General features: G+C 36.2%; 1 protein-coding gene across 1 annotated transcript in view; it reads right to left on the bottom strand.

Annotated features, from left to right (window-relative positions):
- Nsun2 (tRNA (cytosine(34)-C(5))-methyltransferase Nsun2) overlaps nucleotides 1–26430 on the bottom strand; it is a 78809-nt gene that overhangs the window by 37598 nt on the left and 14781 nt on the right. The window contains exons 5-9 of the mRNA XM_069819957.1: nucleotides 21026–21107; nucleotides 13943–14083; nucleotides 7553–7682; nucleotides 869–999; nucleotides 576–777 (exon numbers count right to left, since the gene is read on the bottom strand). Of these exons, the coding sequence (XP_069676058.1) occupies nucleotides 576–777; nucleotides 869–999; nucleotides 7553–7682; nucleotides 13943–14083; nucleotides 21026–21107 (686 nt within the window). The remainder of the gene's footprint in view (nucleotides 1–575; nucleotides 778–868; nucleotides 1000–7552; nucleotides 7683–13942; nucleotides 14084–21025; nucleotides 21108–26430) is intronic.

Raw genomic sequence — 26430 nt, 5'->3', positions numbered from 1 at the left:
GATGAATTCTGACAAATATATTCACTTATTGGAAACCAGAATCGTACCCCAGCTGCAAAAATCATTTCCGGATGGCAGAGGTGTGTTCCAACAAGACCTGGCACCATGCCATACGTCTCGAAAAACTAGAGAATTCCTCAACAAGAAGAATATTCAGGTACTCCCCTGGCCAGGCAACTCACCCGACATCAACCCCATTGAGAACTTGTGGTCAATTTGCAAAAGAAGAATGCAAAAAATGGATTGTTCTACAAAGGAGAAGATGATTTCTGCCCTCATTGGTGTATGGGTTCACGATGAAGAAATGAAGAATATTTGTGGGAAATTAGTGGAATCCATGCCAAATCGTCCCAGAGCTGTTATTAGGAACAAGGGAGGCCACATAGGTTACTGAGGTATGTCTTAGATCCTTTTTTTTATCCCGTTTGAGTGTTTTTGCATAAGTAATTACATTGCTCGGATTAATTTGCACGCTACTGTACATGTCTCCTGGGGCAGAGGGATGGTCTCCCTTGCTATGCAGGCTGTTGCATAACTTATTAATAATGGCACGATATAAACAAACTTCTACTTACCATCTGTCTAAATTAAACGTGCTCGCATCTTCAGGGGAAGGAGGGAACATCTGTGGACGAACTTGCGTCTGCCACTTTTCTGGGACATCACTGTAACTTGTGTAACCTATCATATCTCTTGATGTTGGCAACCAATAAGAAAGTCCTTGTCTGTACTTCAACCCGGGAAGTTGGGACGATACATCAACTATTTTCACAGCTCCTACAAAATATAACAAGGAAACCGTTTGAAAAAAATTCTGTACACCAGAAGTCAGACTAACTGATTAATGCATGCATGTGAATCAGAATACCATTGGAGTCAACAAGCAGTCTGTGGATCACAGCCTCGTTTTCAAGCGGGTTTAGGGAGCAGGTGGAATAGACCAGACGTCCGCCAACAGCAAGCATCTCCGCTCCACGGCGTAGAATACGAGACTGGATCCTGCAACACGAACATTACATCTCAATTACTGCCTAAAAACGGATAATGAGATGGCCTCATTTCGAGGAGTTTCACCTTTGTGCAAGTGAGTACCAAGTTGCTCTGGTTGAAAAGGCAGACAAAGTTACGTGAGAGCAGTGAAAGCATTCTGTCTAGAGGAAATCAATAATCAATCTTCTTAATGTATCCAGCTGTTTGCTGACAGCATATAGTCCACTGTAGTCTATTCAGTTGTTGTTTTTCACGAGAAATGAGGGCTATTTTGATCGGTGTTCATTATAGATGCCTGTTGCTAGTAGCCAGAGGTGGGGTGTACTGCAACCGGTACTGATGATTTTAATTTACTTCTTTTGTGGTTTATGGATGGACAGTATAGAAGAATGTGTTCCAGATCTTCATGATTATTACACCACAGACAAGTAGGATTATCAGAAATGTGATATCGGTGTAGGTACAATTGTGTCACAATGGGACCTGTTCTGGCTCTTGTTAAAAATGTTTGAACATGTCTGGGCAAGTTTTTGTACATTTCCAGATCATTTGGTTTCTCTGTCTAGTGGAAAGAATACCCAAAAATAAAATACAGGAAGAAGAGTCTCGCTGAGGTATAAAAGACAGGCATCTACTGTTCTCCAACCAGGAGATCAACTGTGAAAGGAATGTGCTTACTATTGCGTCTTCTATTGGAACGAAGTAGATAAATAATATTACCGTTATAATGCCAGTTTAAAAACCATGCGCTCTCCTGCATTTGTTATTTCCTGTATGAAGAGATTAAAAGACCAGCAGATTAACTGTGATCTAATTTTGTAACTAGGGTAGTATCAATATGTCTGTATCAATGTTATGGTTTGTGCTGTGAGAGCTAGCCAATAGAGATAAGAGTATCCACGTGTGTGACCTTATGACATCAACATTCATTCATAGCATTATCCTCCTTCATCTCATCCGGCGGAGACTTTCTCGTGGTTGGAGTACAGTAGTGTATGAAGGCCCCAAAAGAAAACACCTGGTTCTTTAAGGGAAGAGGATGGTATTTTTTAAAACTTTTTTCCTATTTGGTGTAAAATATTAATTTTTTGTATGTAGAGAGCTCATACTTGTAGAAACTCAACCAAAAATAAATATTTTGAAAAAAATTATTTGGGGGCCCAGATTTGAAAAAAATATACCCAATGCAGGATTTTACTAAAATCAATATATGTAAACCATTTTAAAGGTACATTCATCCCTTTTTGCAATGTACTTACAAAAGCATGCTCTACAAACTGTCTGTAACAGAATTTTGATATTAGTCCCCAGGTTTGTAAAATAAACATTTAAAATTTAATAACACTTTTCTGAATTCCTTTCTTGCAAACAAATGGACGTAGTTTTAAAATGAAATCAATTAACAAAATTCTGTTACAGAGAAAAGTTTCCTAACAGTCTAAAGAATGTGTGTTCTAAATATCATGCATGTATCTTTAATAGTTCAGAAATTATATCCATTTTTGTCTGACAATGTAGCAAAAAAATGAAGTTACCATAAACCGATAAAAGGAAGCGAGTGATTTAAAAATCCATAGCGCAGGAAGTTTAAAAATGGCGTCTCAACATCTGATAAGGGCACAAATACCCACAAAATATTATACTATACATTCAACATATCACAGAACATTTTTAAAGATTTTTTTTTTTAATTTACTCATTTTTCAGCAAAAAATACCATCCTCTCCCCTTAAGTTGAACGTTGTCAGGAAGGCAGATCAGTCACTACCATTCAGAAGTTCAATGGAGATACAGTAATGATTGTTGTATAGTCAAAGACAGCTTAGACCTTCATAAGTGACACCAATAAGGCATCGCTCATAAGGCAATTAAGCCAGGAGAAAATGGAGTAGGGCAGCCAGTTCCTTTCCCCCTCCATTGCATAATCGCTGACTAGTAATATATTACATTAATCAAACTTCAGATGTATAAAATTATTGTTCTTCCTCTGACACACATCATATTACCTGATAATAGGTGTACAGTCTTAGAAAAAAGTTTTGTTGTACAGATACTTTATAGGTTTCAGAAAGAGGCAGTATGCATGATCAGAGGACGAGCAACCTGGTTCACAAGAGAAGGACTAGTTGAGGTAGTAAAATCAGTTTTGTTTCGTTGCATGTTTGATCATAAGCACTGGCTCCTTTCTGAAACTTATAAAGTGTCTGTGTGACAAAACATTTTTCTAAGACTGTACATATCAGGCAGGACCTCAATTAGAGGTGACAGTAATGGTGTGGACTGGAATTATGTTTGATGGAACAACTGATCTCTCTTGCACCAAGACTTCTTAAGTTCATGGACATAATGCAGATATAGTAGGCTCGCTCTATGCATCCCCAGTTAAAGACAGAGGATACCGCACGCTGAGCGGTGGCTTTTGAAATAAGACGGTTCCCCCAATCTTTTCTGTCCACTCGGGGATGGGGTAATCTCTGTTTCCGCTTTCTGAGGCAAACATAAATGTTGCGAATTCTTGCCTGAATGCTAACACTAAATGCAATCTTTCTTAATATGTTCAAACAATTCACAAGTGTTTTTGTTCGCTGTTTGAAAGTCTTCTGTAATTTTATCATTATTATTATTATTATTTTTTTTTTGTTTTGTTTTGCGGAGTATATTGTAAATTACTCACTTTTTACAACTCCAAGATAGCAATGATAGATGAACAGCAATGTTAAAACATAATTAACTTTATGAGTCACAATAATATTACCGTTCCCAACCCCATACCCATCAAGGGAGTTATGTTGCAGGAAATCAAATCAGCCAATATTAGTAAGAAACATGCAGTGATGGAGCTCGTAGCCTCATCTGGACATGAAGTGTTACGACTTCCCTCCTACCACTGTGTTCTAAATCCTTTGGAAATGTTAAACGTGATGTTTTCTTTAACGACGCTAGCAACTGCCGAGGTTATATCAGCGTCACCAGTGTGCCGGAATTTTATCCCGCAGAAGTTCTTTTACATGCCAGTAAATCTACTGACATGAGCCTGTCGCATTTAAGCACACAAAAATGCCATCGACCTAGTCCGGATCGAACCCGCAACCTCGGGCATAGAAGGCCAGCGCTGTACCAACTGCGCCAACCAGGTCGACCTTGAGAAATGATCTGGCATCAACTGAAGTCTTATGTTAGGAAAAACAATATTATCCCGACTTGAGTCCAGTGTGTTAACTTGCGTGATGGAGCTGCAACAATCGGTCCCCATAATTGGTCCTCCTGTGTTCAACATGCAGTTAAAACGGAAGGGAATTATATGAAGCACGACAGGGACAGTAACCAAGAGACATTTGTGATTCATTTAGGAGAGAGTGACGACGAATAGAGGTAAGAGAAGCAAAATGTTGTCATATTTTATTACATAACATTTCAGATTTCGCTGCGGATTTAGACATAAAACACAAATTGACAATATTCTTTCGGTGTTACTTTTTATTATTATTATTATTATTATTATTATTGATATTATTATTGATATAAATAAGAATTTAATATATTACTTTGAAGAAGTTGACCTACATTGGTTCTATAACGGATCTTTATACACACAGTAACTAAAATTAACCATTCATTAATTCGTGATTGATTGAATGAAAGTACAATTTGTTGTATAGAAATAAATATACAATTGTTTCATACCCACGTGGCGAAGTCAATGTAAAATGTGACAACTGCGCGCCTAGAAATTTCCACACGCGTCCCTTAATGACCGGGGTGTACCATGCGGCAAAGTTCTTCTAGCAACAAAAGAGACTGACTGGCAATCCTTTGAAAAATCCTACTATACAAAACTTCCTGATTACTGCATTTTCCTATATACAACGTCTATTAATGGAAGCCTCAGTTTCACTAAATACAGCATATGCTAAACTTTATGATGTTTAAAGTCCTTTGATCTCTAGAGAAAACGTGTTCATGAGATTCCATTATACTACAACCAACAGTGCTTCCATCTGCAGAAACAGTGGGTGAAGGAAAACAAATAAATTACTGAGTCAACACAATAATAATAATAATAATAATAATAATAATAATAATAATAATAATAATAACAATAATAATGACGCAAAATTGCCCTCGAATCACGTCATAAAAATTTCCGAAGAAACCTGGGAGGGGGGGGAGAAAGAAAGGAGATTGTCACGAAGATTTTTTTTTTATTTTATTGGGTTATTTTACGACGCTGTATCAACATCTAGGTTATTTAGCGTCTGAATGAAATGAAGGTGATATTGCCAGTGAAATGAGTCCGGGGTCCAGCACCAAAACTTACCCAGCATTTGCTCGTATTGGGTTGAGGGAAAACCCCGGAAAAAACCTTAACCAGGTAACTTGCCCCGACCGGGATTCGAACCCGGGCCACCTGGTTTCGCAGCCAGACGACCTGACTGTTACTCCACAGGTGTGGACTTGTCACGAAGATGACACACACATTCTCATTCAATGTTTTACGCATTTCACAATTCAATTATTGTATTATGTTGAGAAAGATACATTGTGTCCAAGTAATCTATCTGCAGTTGAAGTCTAGTACTGTACTTAGGATTCATTTTCGAGTGTCTGTCCTGAGAAAGACAGGCCGAAGAAAAAATGTGTTCATTTCCATCGCTACACTCTAGATTCTCTTAGTGATAACTGAAGTGTCAGCTGGAACAACGTTATAAGTTACATTTGGTAAAATTTACAGGAGCTGCAAAAATGTGTACACATACAACGTTGTTGTTATAGGGTAGCAAACTTTTGAATGGACAAATTTCACGTACTGCATTGCTGGACAGTTACAAGCCAAGGAGTATAGCAAGGTAACATGACATACAACATTATTACACGGAAATACGCCGAATGAAAATTTTGTAACTTACAGCGTTGTTCCAGTCGACGCTTCAATTATTTCAACGTGGAACAGAGTGGATTTCAGCATCATAGCATATTAGCACAGTCCAGTATATACAGTCACGAAGCTCAATACTTACTAAATACGCAAACATAGATAGTTGCTCACCACCAGGATCGCTACTATCGCCTCATCACAGACTCTTTCCCTAGCAGACGATAAAATGTATTGTACTTTGGATATTGTGTTCTTTTGAAAAAATAACACCTTCCTTCCACTATTGAAATGTGAAATACATAAGGTTTATATATTATTTTCATAAAATATATATTATATTCTATAAACTCACCTTCCTGGATCTTTCGGAAGAAGGACAACTCTAACCTATTTTTCTTACAATTTATAGTACTACAAACGTCTTCTTGTCCCATATTATTATTCAAATTATTGTATTTTAGCCATTTACAGTTATTACAACCGATAACGAACATTTCACAGTTTACATAGCTTTTCACAAAAATGCGAAATACGGCACAGTCAATGCCTTTTCGATCTAGACCGGACCGTAATGTTTGTTCGGGTTTTCTATTTCAGTGTATGGAGCTCAGTGAAGTATTATATTATAACTTTATTGCATATCATTTATTATTTAGTGTAATGTGCCCATAAGTTCTGTTTACTTCTTGTTGCATAATATGTTGCAGAAATAATTACAAAACTGTGTTATTTTAATGTGAAGAGAATTTTACATGTTAACATAATCTGTTGGCATCAACATTTTAATTTTAGAATGGAAGCTATTTTGAGATTTAATAAAAATAATTCATATTGTGATTTCAATTTAGCACATCTACCTTCCTTAATTTTAGACAAAACATTTACCATACCACTCCTATGAAATTAGTGTACGTACAATTGTGTTACTTAATCTCTTAAGTAGTAGATAAATACAGTAATTCAGCACTCAATTGTAGTATTAAAATACAGACAAATTGAATGTCCTGGGTATCATACATGACATTATGCTTAATTATAATGTATGATTGCAAATTTAGGAATATAAGTTAAATATAGTAAACATAACCTATAATTTTCATATGAATGGCAAAGCATTGGAGATCACTAAATTTAGACAGAAAGGGGCAACTGGTACAGTAAACATAACCTATAATTTCAACATATCTAAATTTAATATCCGTCTGGTGAAATTGAAAATTATTGAATTGTGCATAAATGAATGTACAAGAATTTCGGAATATTTAATCGAAATAAAGGCAGGTATTACACATACTAACAATGTAATTTTCACACCATAAATAATATTACACCTTAACTCGCAAGTGAATTAAGTGTCTCATAATCACTGTTTTAAATTTTATTAATGGAATTACACTACATTTTAGAGAAACATATGTTACTGTTTATGCATTCCAACTAATTCATATGGTTGAAACGCCGCCCTTCGTCATCAGGTTAAACGAGTTACATGGTCTGCCTTATGGCCTGTATTAGATCACGATGGCTGTGGCACAGTCTATTGTTCCTAGTACTCACAGCGCTCCAAGCGGCTAGCAACTATCGCAAGAATTGTAAAAAATAATCCCAAGCTTCGTGACTGTATATAATAGACTGTGATATTACTAATAATTAAATGTAATTTATAATGTAATAGTATTATCTCACCCATGGAGATTGTTGCCATTTGCAGTGTTCCACTTCAGCCAGATGTCGGGATTTTTCCGCAAAGTACCATCCCCTGAGCATGGCACGTCACACAAGACGCGATCAAACTTCAACATACTTGCAGTACCTTCTGAAATCACAGTTACAACCATGAACAACGAATTTTTTACTACACAAGATTTTATATATTTGTCTTAAGTATATGGTTCATATGCGGAGACAAAGGGGAAGGCAGAAAATAGGAAAGAGAGAAGAATGCTGGGTTTGCAGTGAAACACCTGCCCTTGCGCAGAACACTATGAATGAATAGCATATTTTGTACATAACACTATATCTTAGCCTGCAATAAATTTGACGTTCTAATAGAACTTCCAAGTGAAATCAATGTTAACATTTTAACATGTTACGTGCTGTCTCTTCTCACTTTATAGATCTCTCGGATATGGAACAACAAGTTTTGATGGTGAAATCATTGCAATAAGTGAAAGTCTCAGGAATCTTCTATGCCACATCAATAAATTTAAAAATGCAGTTATATTGTCAGACTCCAAAGCAGCTAGCTATTCTATCAATAGTCTCTAAACACACACCTTCATCTCAAACAGCAGAAATAACTAAAATACTCTCTCAATTAATATCACTCAATAAAAGAATTGTATTCCAATGGATACCATCCCATTGTGGAATCCTGGGAAACGAGAATGCGGATGCTTTAGCAAAGAAGGGCAGCACTGCTACTTACAGACCTGTTACTAAATCTACGTATTACTCTGTGAAAAGATTTATTAAATCTACATACTTAGACTTCAACAAACAAAATTTGATAACACAATCGCAAGGGAAAAAATGGAACTCTCTGCATCAAAATCCACAGTTAATTCCCGATTTACCACGAAAATCGTCTGTAGCTGCATTTAGATTGGCAACAGGCCATGATTGTTTGGCCAAACACCTGCACAGAATTGGAATATATCAGTCCCCTAACTGTCCATTGTGCAACTCAAACCAAGAAATGGATTCGGAAACCTCAAAATCTGTGCTTCAGTGGCTGACCATGATAATATCTTTGAAAAATATTGGAGTGCAAGAGGTCAAATGACTTTATTGTCAAACACCTGGCATCAGAAAACAACAACAACATTTTAAGCTTGATTTGGTTCACAGAAAGGAGGAAGAAACCTTGTTAACAGAAACAATGATCATTTTCCAATATGACTATGCTCTCACGTGACATGTGAGTTGACTCTGTGCACTCAATGCAATTCGTCAACTGAATGACCACTATCTTACATGACTTCATTAACAGTTCCCTATGCTGGTAAGATTTTTCATTGCTTTTCCTCTATGTGAGTTAGTGACAATTATTCATATCAAATTATGGAAGAGTTTATCGTGAATTCAAAGACAAAAAAGAGGACCACACAATGCTCCTCTGTCTGCTTCACCTACATCACGAATGACAAAATTAATATGCAATGTTGTATATTCAGATGCAGTGATGTGCAGTCCACTCAAGCACGGCTTGGGCAGCACTGATTTATTTATTGTTATTTATTTACTGATTTATTTAAATTTAAATATACAGAATAAAGAATATAATTACAAACAAGAGAAATAGAAATAAAATAATACAATCAATATAAAAAAGGGGATACAGTAGTATTAACAAAATTTGAGACCGAATGACCGAATGTGTTTGGTCGCAGTTCAGATATAATATAAAATAAAATAAAATAGGAAATAAGATTAAAATTACAGTTACAGAAATTATATAATACAATATTAATATAAGAGAAATATATAGAAAATAATAAAAAAAATAAATAAATAAAATAAAATAAAATAGGAACTAAAATTTAAATTACAGCGGCAATGGAATTATATAATATAGTATTAACACTAGAGAAGAATAATATCGCACGTGAAAAGTAGGACAATTTATTTATATATATATATATATATATATATATATAAACAGTATATATTTCAACGAAAGTCATGGCATTTTCGGGAGAGAACCCAATTCCAAGTAAGATCATGATACATAATACTTTAATTGAACGTGTTAATTCCTTTAACTATTTAGGTTATAACCTCTCTTACATCACTGATGAAGATATGTCAAACAAAATATCTAAATTTATAAAAATGACTGGCGTAATTAACACCGTCTTCAAATCATCCCATGTTCAGAAGCATACAAGGCTAAAGGTATATAAAACACTAGCTCGACCAGTCCTCACCTATGGTAGCGAGGCATGGACAATCAGAAAAGCTGATGAGCAAAGGCTGGCGACAGCTGAAATGAGGTTCATGCGATGAACAGCGGGATGCTCTTTGCTGGAACACCGTAAAAATGTGGACATATTGCAGGAACTAAAAATGGATCCTATAGTTAATTTTGTTCAACAATATCGACTTCAGTGGAAAAAACATGTCGAAAGGATGGATCGCACTAGATGGCCTAAACAGATTCTTACTTATGTACCAAGAGGAAAGAGGAAATTGGGAAGACCACGCAAGCGCTGGCATGAGACCGTAACAGATCCTGCAGGGTCTAATACGTGAGGGATATGATGATATTTCAAAATTAGAGAATACAAATATAATATAGGCTGATTAATTCATACACATAGGCTATACATGTATTTAATCAAATTGAAGATATTAACATGTTTCTAATTTTCTTGTTATATGTTAGTGGGTTACATGTTAGAAGTTCTGGTTGTAATTTAGCTAAAGAATTGTACAACCGAGGGCCAAAATTAATGCTATGCTTTAGACCAGCAGATGTGAGACATTTAGGTTCTACTAATGTTGAATTAATATTTCGTCTTGTGTCATAGTGTGTCTGTAATACAAACTTATTACGATTTTTATGATAAAATTTTAACAGCGTATACTTATAAATTTGTTCAATGTGATTGATTATAAGAATCACGACAAATCAATTATTAAACTTTCTATTTATTTAATCACAAAGTCTCGAAACGTTTCTAAATACGTTTTAATTGTAAGTCGCGTGATGGGGCATATACAATGCACATACTGCGGTCCTGAACTGGCAGCAGAGTGCCAGCAGTGCTGAATGTAGGTTAGCATGGACGTTGCCATGACAACCCACGTCATCATAACTTCTAACCAATGAGGGACGCCTCTTGAGACTGTAGTAGATGCATATTATACCCCAAGCAGCCGGTAGCCTGCCTGGGCCGGCTGTGTGCGTGAAGTCGAATGAGTGTAAAACATACCGTTTCTCTCACATTTGTTTGTACCCGTACTTTGTAATTACATTGCGTACATGTACAGAGTGATTTATATAGAACTGATACATTTCTTTCTTTCTTTATTTCAAGACGAATGATGCTAGCCACAATTTGCTATGTCTCAAATGTAGAGTATCTTTGGGAGATTACTAACCTCTATAGAAAATGTTGAAAATGCTTTATTCATTCGGCTGGAAATTCACTTAATGACCAGTTTTTAACGTCAAATTAAGCAGGAGTTTTGATTCCCTGTCACGAGATGCGCAGATGTTTATTCTTTACTCCTTATTGTTGGCAGCTGTTTTCGACATTTTGTTTTGTTTTTTGCAGTACGCATTAAATCAACGACTCTTCCTTGTGAAGCAATACTGGATTACGAATTCAATTACAGCTACTCAAAGGGCAAGCCAGAGAGAATTTGGTGTTCGTAATGCCCCCTCCCTCCAAAGAAATATAATACTGGGACTGGTAAACGAATTGGAAACGAGTGGATCTCTAAAAGAATAATAATGATGATAATAAATACACAGAATAAAGAATAAACATCTGAGTTGGACTTGGTGGAATTATCTGAGAAAAGAGACAGGCCCTAAAATGAATCCTATTTTCAACATATTATCCCTAGGTACAATAACAGCGAATTATTTCCGTGCAACCCACCATGTAGCAGAGAATCTCTCTCAACAATTTGAAGTATTTTAATTAATTGATTTGCAGTCGTAAGTTCAAATAAGTTTCTAGACGGCAGTGGTTCCAACCAGTTTGGAAATGCGTTCATACAGCTCAAAACACGGATGGTTTGAAATTGGTTTTGAAACCGATCATGCACATTAGGTGGAGTTGGGACAGTTCTCAAACCATCACAAACTTGCTGTGCGAACAAACCTATTGATAATTGAAGTGGAATGCAACTGTTTTAATAAAAATGAAACTGAATCAAAAAGCCTTCTTGACTAGTAATCGTCCATAGTAATCGTATAGTTGGCACAACTGGTAACAAGACAACAGCTCATCTTAACACACTACTGCCATCTGGTGGAATATTTGTAATGATGAGATGGTGCAATAATACATTTCTAGGACAGTTTAGTACATATTTTACTAAGTCAATTACGGTAATATTTCATTGTATTAGAGTAGCTACTTTATTTCTTCTAATCGTGTAACAGTCAATTAAATCTCACTCGAGTTCTGATTTTCTCTACTAAATCAGAACCTCTATACTAAAAGCCAGGTTATAAACCGACTAAACGGGAAGCAACGTTCTGTTGGTCTCTATCTGAGCTCTATTGCCACATAGTGGCGCGAGATTCAAAGCGTGTTCAGCGTTTGTCACCGATATGTTTAAAATAACTACTGTCTATAGTTCTCGATAACTATCAACAATATTAGTAATTAAAATTACTGTTTTTAAGAAAGCATGAGCTAATGATGCTGGCACGAAATGCGACTCGTAATACTGCAAATGAACTGGCTACACTGTCTCCGTGATTCCGTTGCCAGATTTTCGTTAGCAGACGACATTTTCACGCGAGTTCCAATGAAAAGCTCCGTTCTCGTTCTCCCCTCCATCCCCCACACTCAACGTGTCATCACTGCACAGGCTACCCCTCTAACCCGCACTTTCCTCTCGCCCATCCAGCTACTTCCTGTTTCGTCGGTTCATAACCTGGCTTTTAGTATAGTGAGACTACTCTAAACAAATTTCCAACATTAACGTTCATGATCTAAATCTTTCATTTTGAATTTCCTAGAGTAAAAACTGTATCCACTCAAACCCACCATGGCAAATAAAAAAATCGCTACTGCTGAAGAAAACTGAAGGGAATTGTAATGAGTTTTTTCTAACATCGACGAAAATAAACGACTAATGTAACTACTTTTTGTTAAAAGCAATGTTACAACGTCAACCAACAGTGAAATGAAGTATGCACGATTTGCAGGAAAGCAAACAAGTCACCTAAATCTTTCTTCTAAAAGACTGCAGTTTTTGTTTTGGTAGAAACCGGATTAATTAAAATGTGTCTCAGTGAAACGCACAGTAGAGTTCGTATAGGTCAGTTTCTGTCAGATGCGTTTCCAATTCACTGAGGGCTAAAGCAAGGAGATGCACTATCACCTTTACTTTTTAACTTTGCTCTAGAGTATGCCATTAGGAAAGTCCAGGGTAACAGAGAGGGTTTGGAATTGAACGGGTTACATCAGCTGCTTGTCTATGCGGATGACGTGAATATGTTAGGAGAAAATCCACAAACGATTAGGGAAAACACGGGAATTTTACTGGAAGCAAGTAAAGGGACAGGTTTGGAAGTAAATCCCGAAAAGACAAAGTATATGATTATGTCTCGTGACCTGAATATTGTACGAAATGGAAATATAAAAATTGGAAATTTATCTTTTGAAGAGCTGGAGAAGTTCAAATATCTTGGAGCAACAGTAACAAATACAAATGGCACTCGGGAGGAAATTAAACACAGAATAAATATAGGAAATGCCTGTTATTATTCGGTTGAGAAGCTTTTATCATACAGTATGCTCTCAAAAAATCTGAAAGTTAGAATTTATAAAATAGTTATATTATCGGTTGTTCTTTATGGTTGTGAAACTTGGACTCTCACTTTGAGAGAGGAACATAGGTTAAGGGTGTTTGAGAATAAGGTGCTTAGGAAAATATTTGGGGCTAAGAGGAATGAAGTTACAGGAGAATGGAGAAAGTTACACAACACAGAACTGCACGCATTGTATTCTTCGCCTGACATAATTAGGAACATTAAATCCAGACGTTTGAGATGGGCAGAGCATGTAGCACGTATGGGCGAATCCAGAAATGCATATAGAGTTTTAGTTGGGAGGCCGGCGGGAAAAAGACCTTTGGGGAGGCCGAGACGTAGATGGGAATATAATATTAAAATGGATTTGAGGGAGGTGGGATATGATAGAGACTGGATTAATCTTGCTCAGGATAGGGACCAATGGCGGGCTTATGTGCGGGCGGCAATGAACCTTTGGTTCCTTAAAAGCCAGTAAGTAAGTAAGTAAGAAAGAAACCGGATTCTATTGTAAACACTTCACAAATGATAATGATACTTCTTAATCTGAAAGTGAACATACTATAATATCATACCTTCGTCAGTAACAGTAAAGTTCGGCATCACAGCAGAGTCGTGGTTCGTAATCACAATGCACGGTGAATTGAGCCGCTTGGCTTGATGGACCAACATGTAACAACGACTGTTGTCCACATCATTTGCTATTACAAAGCCAGCTATAAAAAAAAAAAAAAAAAAAAAAAAACATACAAAACAGTTACACAAAGAAAAATACAGTCACAATAATTTTACTGAATTATCAGATTAACAATAACAAGGAACAGAAATGTGCTGACTATTGGATTGATAGACACAAACAATTAGGAAAAATATGGGAATTTTACTTGAAGCAAGTAAAGAAATAGGTTTGGAAGTAAATCCTGAAAAGACAAAGTATATGATTATGTCTCGTGACGGGAATATTGTACGAAATGGAAATATAAAAATTGGAAATTTATCTTTTGAAGAGATGGAGAAGTTCAAATACCTGGGATCAACAGTAACAAATATAAATGATACTCGGGAGGAAATTAAACACAGAATAAATATGGGAAATGCCTGTTATTATTCAGTTGAGAAGCTTTTATCGTCCAGTCTGCTGTCGAAACAGTTATATTACCGGTTGTTCTGTATGGTTGTGAAACTTGGACTCTCACTTTGAGAGAGGAACAGAGATTAAGAGTATTTGAGAAGGTGCTTAGGAAGATATTTGGGGCTAAGAGGGATGAAGTTACAGGAGAATGAAGAAAGTTACACAACACAGAACTGCACGCATTGTATTCTTCACCTGACATAATTAGGAACATTAAATCCAGATGTTTGAGATGGGCAGGGAATGTAGCACGTATGGGCGAATCCAGAAATACATATAGAGTGTTAGTTGGGAGGCCGGAGGGAAAAAGACCTTTAAGGAGGCCGAGACGTAGATGGGAAGATAATATTAAAATGGATTTGAGGGAGGTGGGATATGATGATAGAGAATGGACTAATCTTGCTCAGGATAGGGACCAATGGCGGGCTTATGTGAGAGCTGCAATGAACCTTCGGGTTCCTTAAAAGCCAGTAAGTAAGTCTGATGTATTACTCTGTAGTATATGTACTGTATTATTATATAAATAAATAGAACAAATTTCTCATTTTAATTATCTTGGGTGTGATGTATCATATAACAGGAAGAATGATCTTGTAAAATAAACTGTATAAATTTCAACATATGTGTAGTACAATACACAGAACTCTGAGAAACAAAACAAGAATTGACACACAAGCTCAAGTTTTATAAAGTGATGGCTGTCCAATGCTAATGTATGCTTCAGAGAATTGGGCACTGAATAGATCTGACAGAAGAAAAATTGAAACAAATGAAATGGAGTTTTTAGGAAGAGCTGCTGGTCTTACTTTGCTTGATCAAGTAAAGAATAATGGAAACAGAAACAGGCTGAATGAATCAGTGAGAGCTAAAAGGAACTACGTGACATTTTTTTGGTAAAATGAGTTATACATTGTTTCTTATATTTTAAAGATAGCCCTATCCATTGGTAATGAAAGGAACTACCTTCAACAACTGTGTGGGGGAGTAGATTACAACCTATTGTTTAGAACTGGTGAAGAAAGAAACTGACTGCTGCACTTAGTTGTGTTCAATTCCAAAAGCTGCATCACCTGACTTGACACCGGCATCATTTACGTGACATAAATGAATATGCATCTGCATGGAGTAAACCTTTGTACTCTTTCAAAATTTAATTTATTAGTTTTCCAAGATTTGTTTGGAATTATTTAGAAAAACAATAGCTTGTAATGGATTCTGAAGAAGCACAAGATCAGTCAAGACTTTGTAAGACTGAAACCGCTTAGAAATTTAAAGGAAACCTTTCATAAACCTTCACTTTATACTACAGAAAAGGATCTCAGGGTGTTTTCTTGGTTGCAATAGGAATTTTGGCCTTACAAAAGTGCTGTAATTTTCTGTTTGCAAAAATAATAATAAAGTAATCTGACATGCCAATTTATTTATAGAAATAATATACATCTTGATTACACAACTTTTAACACTGTATCACTTCGGAATATTTATGATAAATCACACAAACTAGCCACATAAATGGACAAAACCATAAGGAACAACATAAAATTCGAAAAACAAACAACAATAAAAAAACAACATAGACATAGTAAATAAAATAAAAGACAAAGAAATTCCACACAGTACAACATTAGCAACTTTCGACATAATTAACCTATACACAAACGTACCCATAAAAGATACACTACAGATATTAGAACAAATGCTCAATAACAACACACACCACAAGAACAAAAATAAGAAATTAGTAAGGGTCAGAAAACTTATAACTTTAGAGGTTGGTGCATGAGTGACAAAACGTAAGAAAGTGACAAAGTGAAAAGAGTGATAGTGACAGAAAAGACGTAAGGCAAGGGAATAATGGTGAAAAAGGATAAGATACAAGTAATAACCAGAGAGTGATAATAAGTAAGTAGTGATACAAATATAATAAAGAAAGTAGGAATGGAAAGGTAATGAAACGGTAGAAACTACCTCGTCTGAAAATATACAGATTAGATTAATGGGAATAAGTTGTTAGTGAATGTTAGTGATTCAAGTGAATAAATAAGTTAACAACTATGGAAGAGTTCAACAAATATAAACAATGTTCGGACCAATTAATAAGAGATTGAGAGATGTCATTGTTTAGTTTAATGAGATTAGTAAGAATAAGTTAGATAACTAGGAAAGGGAAGGGCAAATATAAGAAGAAGGGAGGGAAACAGAGGTGAGGGACGTGATAGAAAAGTGATCAGGGTCATTTATATGTAATAGCCGGAGGTTTAGAAAAAGCGTAAGCAGAAAATCATGTATCCAAGGGAGTGATGGCACTGTATGCAGAAATGTGAAGAGCCATCACGACCGATGTAAACTGGTGGAATAAATATATCATATCATAAAAAATCAAAGAAATCATCCACACCACAAACATCATCACAAAACAAAACTACTTCACATACAATAACAAATATTACACACAAACCTAAGGCCTACCCATGGGATCACCCATTTCCAGCATACTAGCAGAAATATTCTTACACTACATAGAACAGACATACATACTAAACAAAGTCAACAACAAACACGCAGACAACATCATATATTGGCACAGATACGTAGATGACATACTAATACTATACAAAGGAAACAAAAGACGGATCCAAAACCTGCATCAACACATAAACAAAATACACCCAAAGCTACACTACACATTAGAAATTGAAAACAAATCCATAAATTTTCTAGACATCACAATAACAAAAGTAGACAACAAACACACATTCAAAGTATACAGAAAACCCACAACAACAACACACATACACAACACATCCAACCACCCCACACAACACAAACAAGCTGCATTCTGAACAATGGTACACAGACTACTCAACATACCAATGAACCAACAGGATTACAACGAAGAACTAAACACAATCAAATACATAGCACAAGAAAACGGATACAACCCCAACATAATAGACAACATAATACGTAAGACAAAACAAAACCACAAAAAACAGAAGAATACAACACAAACACAAGAACACAAAAAATACATCACACTAACATACGAAAACAAAATTGCAACCTCATTCAAGAAATTGAACTACAACATCGCATACAGAACAAATCACACTCTACAAAAACATCTCAACACACAAACAAATACAACCACACAGGCGTATACAAACTCAAATGTAACACCTGCAACAACTTCTACATAGGACAGACAGGCAGATCATTTCAAACACGTTACAAAGAACACATCACAGCCATAACAAAATTACAAAACACCTCCACATATGCAGAACACATCACAAATGCCAACCACACCTACAGAGACATCAACACAGACATGGAAATACTGCACATCCAACCAAAAAGCCAGAAACTCAACACACTAGAACAAATTGAAATATACAGACACACGAAAACACACCCCCAACGACATTCTCAACACACAACTCAATTTCAAAACCATACACTCTTTGACTCTACACTACGAACGCACCCTCACAGGAAACAAGAGGCGCCAAGACCAACAACGACCAGTTCCGAAGATGACCAAAAATAGGTCGAAACATGAATAATTTCAAGGGAAAAATTGTTCCGGGACCTTTGGTTAAACATACCAACGCTCTCCCAACTGAGCTACCCGAGAACTCTACCCAACACCGATCCAATTTTTCCCTCTATATCCACAGGCCCCAAAGTGGGTTGACAACATTGAGTGCACAATGATCTGTGAATTCCCTCGAAATTATTCAAATTAACTTTACAGGGAGTTATACCTGAAAGCTTGATTTGCAGGTCGAAACATGTTAACAAGGTACGTGAATAATATTTAACACAAGAAAGTTCCTATCGTAAATATTCCGAAGAAATAATATGTTTTACATTTCACAATAAATCCAATCTAATATTACGGAAGTAATGTTAACAGAACTAATAAAGTTACAAAATAATATGTCAAAATTTTATCAATAATGCAGAATTGTACTTCATATAAAACACAAAACAGAAAAGTAAGCTGTTATTTATATACTGTGAGGACTGTCTGACAACACAGAAAGAACGAGCACATGTGCATAGTTGTGAGTGTTGCAAGTACACAAAATATGAACAATGCTGTAATTAAGGTTATGATGGAGTGGGGAAGTGACACCATCACAATGTTGCCAGATTAGTGCAACACTTGCCTTACTGGAATATGGGGGAATGCATTTTCATGTATTCTGCGGTCAAAAACACAGCATTATAAAAAGAATAAGCATCTATTCGAAATAGAACACAACTTTGATTATTTCAGGTGCACAAATTGTCAACAATGTCTAATTAGGAATATGAAAAAGTGAGAAGGCCAGAGGTTTGCTGCCAGTACAGTAGTGCAGATTTAAAACAAATGCAGTTTTTATATTGATTTACATTATAAAAATCATGGTTTAAATCATTGCATCCTGCAGATAATTAACGGAGAAGAACTACCTTCTATGGAATACCCAAATTGATAATTAGGGAGCAGATTTTTATGTGCTAAAAAATGTAAATATATTTATTTTTTATGTGATAAAAAGTACGAAAATATTTGCTAAAAATTAAAAAATATTTTCTTTTAAATATGACAAAAATACCTTAGCTTGGAAAAAAAAAATGTTACTAGGTACTCAACAACCACACTTGAGTGCTAGTAGTTGGCCGAGAATTGCAGTGAACAACAAAGGTCATCTCCAAATTCTCCATCACAAATGCATGCCGATTATCTTTGAACAACAATTTATGTGAAAACGATCATTCCGCATCACAGGACGTCAGACGTGCATATTTAAAGAGAGGAATGTCACAACACAAACACCGTCAATTTCACCTACAGGCACACCCTCCAATACTTGAGCAACTTTACACATTTTTTTATATCCACTGTTTTTCCAAACACATTCTGAAATTTGTCCCTTAGTAATTGTGCTTCTGAACCTGGTAGCAAGTCTAGTTTAATTTTCATGGCACGCACCTCCCTGTTTCAGACAACAAGTTTTTGGATGTTTCGAGTTTTTTTATGGTGTCACACGAAAACCTTAGATTTGCTAATAGGAAAGCCAAATCGTTTTTTAAATAACCATCTTTCAGTATATCTTGAAGGATATCAATTGACAAAGCCCGATAACAGGGAATCACAACAAGATGTATTGCATTACTTGATGGGCATGAGCGAGAGGCGAGAGATTTGTTTAAATTAAATAATGTTTATAGTTTATACAGGAGATCTTATCTATTGTGTTTGACAAACAAAGCGTGGAATGAAATCATCTTCAGCAACAATAAACATTCCTAATTATGTGTTGCAAGATCTCTCCTCCTTGTCCATGTTAATTTATTCTCTAATAATAACACTGATATGCTGCCTAGCAGTTCTCAGAACTTGAGGCGATACTATTACGAAAATGGATCACGGATACACCACACAGCGCTTAGAAACACGAAGCAACCAAGAATTCTTAAAAAGATAACGTACTTCTGAGTGATGTAATTGATTTAGTTTTAAAATATTATTGTAAAAAATTATTCAAGTAAAAAATCTCCAAGATTTATGTATTTATAATACATTTCCTGAAAATATGTATTTACATAATTTTTTTGTGAAAATGTCTGTTTTTATGTGAAATAAAATTCGGGTTTTAAACTTGAAACTTCATGTTCGGAATGTTTAACTTTGTTAATTGTATATATTATTTTAATGTACCGAAGTACATATGATATTTCCATGCAGATATTCTGCGTCATCATACGATGAAAGAGTAATGGAACGGAGAAAAATTCTCTCCGGCGCCAGGATTTGAACCCGGGTTTTCAGCTCTACGTGCTGATGCTTTATCCACTAAGCCACACCGGATACAACTTCGACGCCGGTTAGAATTGTCTCAGATTAAGCTCCTACTCTTGGGTTCCCTCTAGTGGTCGCCCTCTGCACTACGTCATAGATGTCTCTGAACGCAGGACCGAAGTCCACACATGTGCTGAGGTGCACTCGATATGAGTGACTAGTTGGCCGGGATCCGACGGAATAAGCGCCGTCTTAAATCACGAAGTAGTGCAGAGGGCGGCCACTAGAGGGAACCCAAGAGTAGGAGCTTAATCTGAGACGATTCTAACCGGCGTCGGAGTTGTATCCGGTGTGGCTTAGTGGATAAAGCATCAGCACGTAGAGCTGAAAACCCGGGTTCAAATCCCGGCGCCGGAGAGAATTTTTCTCCGTTCCATTACTCTTTCATCGTTTGTTAATTGTGTTTTATCACACGCAAAAAGAATATTTAATTACATAAGAATCTGCTCCTTATTGATAAAGCCTAAAACGAGGATATGACGAGGAAAGTCAAGTGTTGTGGAATATGATGTTGATCAGATAAAAGGTAGAGCTATCACTGACCAGTGCTAAAACAACACAAGAAATGAAGGAACACAGCAGCTATGAAGGATAAAGGTTGGTTCTGGAAGATGCAAAGAATCATTTAGCTTTGCACTTGGCAATTATAAGTCATTATATATCCATACTCACACGGCAATGTGCCGTCTTCTCCATGAAGCAGCTCAATAAGCTGCGCTGTTTTGGACCCGGGTGCTGCACACATGTCTAAGATCTGCAACAAACAACAGATGCAATAAAACCCTGTTTCAAAGTTTCGGTTTTTTTAAAGAAATAATCTGTTAAGTCCAGCCAAATTACCAGAAGAATAATGTTGTTGTTTTCTAATGCCAGGCGCTTGACAATAAAGTCATTTGACCTCTTGCACTCCAATATTTTTCAAAGATATTATCATGACCAACGATTAGGGAAAACACGGAAATTTTACTTGAAGCAAGTAGAGCGATCGGTTTGGAAGTAAATCCCGAAAAGACCAAGTATATGATTATGTCTTGTGACCAGAATATTGTACGAAATGGAAATATAAAAATTGGAGATTTATCCTTCGAAGAGGTGGAAAAATTCAAATATCTTGGAGCAACAGTAACAAATATAAATGACACTCGGGAGGAAATTAAACGCAGGATAAATATGGGAAATGCGTGTTATTATTCGGTTGAGAAGCTTTTATCATCTAGTCTGCTGTCCAAAAATCTGAAAGTTAGAATTTATAAAACAGTTATATTACCGGTTCTTCTGTATGGTTGTGAAACTTGGACTCTCACTCTGAGAGAGGAACATAGGTTCAGGGTGTTTGAGAATAAGGTGCTAAGGAAAATATTTGGGGCTAAGCGGGATGAAGTTACAGGAGAATGGAGAAAGTTACACAACACAGAACTGCACGCATTGTATTCTTCACCTGACATAATTAGGAACATTAAATCCAGACGTTTGAGATGGGCAGGGCATGTAGCACGTATGGGCGAATCCAGAAATGCATATAGTGTGTTAGTTGGGAGACCGGAGGGAAAAAGACCTTTAGGGAGGCCGAGACGTAGATGGGAGGATAATATTAAAATGGATTTGAGGGAGGTGGGGTATGATGATAGAGACTGGATTAATCTTGCACAGGATAGGGACCGCTGGCGGGCTTATGTGAGGGCGGCAATGAACCTTCGGGTTCCTTAAAAGCCATTTGTAAGTAAGTAAGTATTATCATGACCAGCCACTGAAGCACAGATTTTGAGGTGTTCCGAATCCATTTCTTGGTTTGAGTTGCACAATGGGCAGTTAGGGGACTGATATATTCCAATTCTATGCAGGTGTTTGGCCAAACAATCATGGCCTGTTGCCAATCTAAATGCAGCTACAGACGATTTTCGTGGTAAATCGGGAATTAACTGTGGATTTTGATGCAGAGAGTTCCATTTTTTCCCTTGAGATTGTGTTATCAAATTTTGTTTGTTGAAGTCTAAGTATGTAGATTTAATAAATCTTTTCACAGAGTAATACGTAGATTTAGTAACAGGTCTGTAAGTAGCAGTGCTGCCCTTCTTTGCTAAAGCATCCGCATTCTCGTTTCCCAGGATTCCACAATGGGATGGTATCCATTGGAATACAATTCTTTTATTGAGTGATATTAATTGAGAGAGCATTTTAGTTATTTCTGCTGTTTGAGATGAAGGTGTGTTTAGAGACTATTGATAGAATAGCTGCTTTGGAGTCTGACAATATAACTGCATTCTTAAATTTATTGATGTGGCACAGAAGTTTTCTGAGACTTTCACTTATTGCAATGATTTCTCCATCAAAACTTGTTGTTCCATACCCAAGAGATCTATAAAGTGAGAAGAGACAGCACGTAACACCTGCGCCGGCTCCTTGTTCTCTGGAGATCAAGGATCCGTCAGTATATAAATGAAGCCAGTTTTGTGGAGGGTACCTAATATTAATTGTTTCTAAAGACTATTGTTTCATTATTTCAGTGTTTACTTCTGATTTCAGTATTTCTTCTGTTACATTTAGATTATATTCTATATTTAAAAGAGTTAAAGGGTTTGGTTTAATTTGTAAGTTTTCTTTTAAATTCGAGATATTGATTTTTCTGTTTTAATTCTTGAACAATGGAAATGAAACTTTTTTGAGTTTTCAATCTACAGAGAGGACTGTATGAATACCAATTGTTTCCTGGTAATCTGATAAGTTCTTCATATTGAATCAGTGCTTTTTCTTCTATTATCATTTTGATGCTGTTAATATTAGTGAGGAATCTCATAGAATCTACTGGAGTTGTTTTGATTCCACCAGTAATGAGTCTGAGAGCTTGGTTTTGAACATATTCTATTTCGTTTATGAAAGGTGAAGTAATTAATGTTTCTCCGCAGTATGTCAGCACTGGCTGTATAAACATTTTGCATGTAGTGTTCAAAGTATTCTTAGAGCATCCCCATATAATGTAACTGAGCGAGTTGGATCAGGTGGTGGCATTTGGGACTTGCATCCTGGAGATCCCAGGTTCAAACCTCGTGGCTGGCTAATCTGACTGGGGTTTTTCATGGTTTCCCTCTGTCACAAAAGCAAATGCCGGATTGGAAATTTACATACTATGATTCATCAGTATTTGGGAACCTTGCAGTATACTTTTTAGCAAACAGAAGGGTAAGGCTGTTCTTATGCAGAAAAATTTGGTTCCCGTCTATACTTCTCCTCCCCTCTTCCTCCTCCTCACTCTTACTGACAAGTAGCTCAACTATCAGTGACAAAGTTAGGTAGGATTTTATTTGAAGATAGATTAGCAACAAGTAGGTCCACTGTTAGAGATAAGGTTAGGTAGAATTTGATAAGAATATAGATTAGTGACAAATATTTCGAGCAAAAATGAATAACTGATGTACTGTGCCCTTAAACTCCCATTTTTTCTTCAATATCTGTCCAATACAAAAAATTTGATCAATATTCGATCTATTACACCTAAAACCACACCGATGACCCCCAATAATTTCATCTACATAAGGAGTTTATCTTCTCAAAAGAATATTGGACAAAATTTTATATGACATCAATAAAAGTGATATTTCTTAAAAGTTACTACAGGCCCCTCCTTAGACATAGGTACGAATATGGACTCCTTCCATTGTTCTCGTACAATTTCCTTTTCCAAAATAGCATGTATAATAACCTTATAAATTTCACTAGACAATGCACATTCATCCTCTTATATTAATTCTGCTGCAATTTGATCAACACATGGAGACGTACTTTTTCAGATTTTCTACTGCAATTTCGACTTCAGAAAGTGTGGGTTCAGGTATAAATGGATCGGCAGTTTGCATTTCAATTTCGTCTTGATCATTTCTATTTGGTCTATGTACATTTAGTAGTTGCCCAAAATAGTTTTTCCATCTGTTCAGGACTGAGTGAGAGCAGGGCGTCGGGAGCAGATGCAGACTCTAAAAGGGGAAGCTTAATATTCATCTGTCACTGAATCAACACTGCGCAGTATTCGGCGAGGAAGAAAGGGGATGAAGAGAAATCTTATGGCTCCCTGTGAGAGAGTAGAATCCGCTCTTGCTGCTCAGCCCTGAGTGAGAGTCTGCAAGCAAGTCACCATTCTCATCCTTGATCATGTTTACTCTACCATGATATCCTTTTTAAATTCCTTTATGCCTTTATACAAATCTCTAATGTTTTTATTCCTACTATTTGTTTCTACCTCATTCAGTTTTTCCTTGAATTTGACGAAACTTTACTTTAGTTAATTCAATACAACATATAAAAATCAATCAATCTTCTTAATGTATCCAGCTGTTTCCTACAACATAAAGTCCAATATAATTGACTGTAGTCTTTTCAGTTCTTGCTTTTCATGAGAAATGAGGGATATTTTGATCAGTGTTCATTATAGATGCCTGTTGCTAGTAGCCAGAGTTGGGGTGTAGTCAATATATACAGCAGGGCTGTGTCTTCTGCAACTGGTACTGATGATTTTAATTTACTTCTTTTGTGGTTTATGGATGGACAGTATAGAAGAATGTGTTCCGAATCTTCAAGATGATTATTACACCACAGACAAGTAGAAGTATCAGAAATGTGAAATCGGTGTAGGTACAATTGTGTCACAATGTGACCTGTTCTGGCTATTGCTAAAAATGTTTGAACATGTCTGGGCAAGTTTTTGTATATTTCCAGGTCATTTGGTTTCTTTTGAATGGACTGTAAAATTTTTCCTTTGTCAGAAGAGAGCCAATTGTTGATCCATAGGTTTACAAAGTGAGACTTTACTGAAGCAAAGGCACTGGATAGAGATATCATTTGAAGAGGTCTTGGTTGCAAATACGTTGCCTGTTTTGCAATATTATCGACTTTCTCGTTTCCAGGTATACCACAATAACTAGGTATCCATTGAAATGTTATTTCCTTTTGGAGTTCTTTTAGTTTACTTAGTTGTTTCTGAATTGGAATAATTCTATGTGCGTATAGGATTAGTACATATTTGATTATATTAAATATAGCCCCCTTGGAGTCAGTAAATATGCAAGTAGATTTTTTTCAGAAATTTGAGTAACACACTGAAGAGCAGCATCAATAGGTAGCAATTCAGTGTCAAGACTGGAGGAGGATGAACACGGTATGAAATAACTTTCTTGATATTTTGGAATATGTTGTTGTTTTCTAATGCCAGGCATTTGACAAAGTCATTTGACCTCTTGCACGCCAATATTTTTCAAAGATATTATCATGGCCAGCCACTGAAACACAGATTTTGAGGTGTTCCGAATCCATTTCTTGGTTTGAGTTGCACAATGGGCAGTTAGGGGACTGATATATTCCAATTCTATGCAGGTGTTTGGCCAAACAATCATGGCCTGTTGCCAATCTAAATGCAGCTACAGACGATTTTCGTGGTAAATCGGGAATTAACTGTGGATTTTGATGCAGAGAGTTCCATTTTTTCCTTTGAGATTGAGTTATCAAATTTTGTTTCTTGAAGTCTAAGTATGTAGATTTAATAAATCTTTTCACAGAGTAATACGTAGATTTAGTAACAGGTCTGTAAGTAGCAGTGCTGCCCTTCTTTGCTAAAGCAATATAATACCCTGCTCCTGATGTCTCATCATCAGGGTTGAGAGATCCATCTGTATAAATTTGAAGGTGATCCTTATATGTGCTGCAGAGTATTTCCTTGGCATCTAACTTAAGAATTAAAAATTAAAGAAATACATTCTATGTCTAAACAAATTCAAAATCTGTTTATTTAAACACATAATTCTTCAGTGGATACCTGCGCATTGTAATATAAATGGGATTGAGAAGGCTGATATGTTGGCGAAAAACGGCTCCCAAATTGAAAAGAATACAAGTCTAAATCTGTCCTATGAATCTGTCAAACGAATCATCAAAAGCAAGATCAACCACAATTATAATACAGTGAAACCTGTTCAAATCGGAACCTGAATAATCCAGAATCCTGTCTATTTCGGAACAATTTAAGGGTCCCGGCGAAATTTGTATGTATTATGTGTAATTTTTCCTGAATAAAACAGAAACTGCCCATCGCA

This window comes from Periplaneta americana, chromosome 3 (assembly GCF_040183065.1).
Source record: "Periplaneta americana isolate PAMFEO1 chromosome 3, P.americana_PAMFEO1_priV1, whole genome shotgun sequence".
In the NCBI taxonomy this organism is placed as follows: Eukaryota; Metazoa; Arthropoda; class Insecta; order Blattodea; family Blattidae; genus Periplaneta; species Periplaneta americana.
Note: the sequence above shows the minus strand (reverse complement) of the source record. Positions and strands in the feature narration are given on the sequence as shown.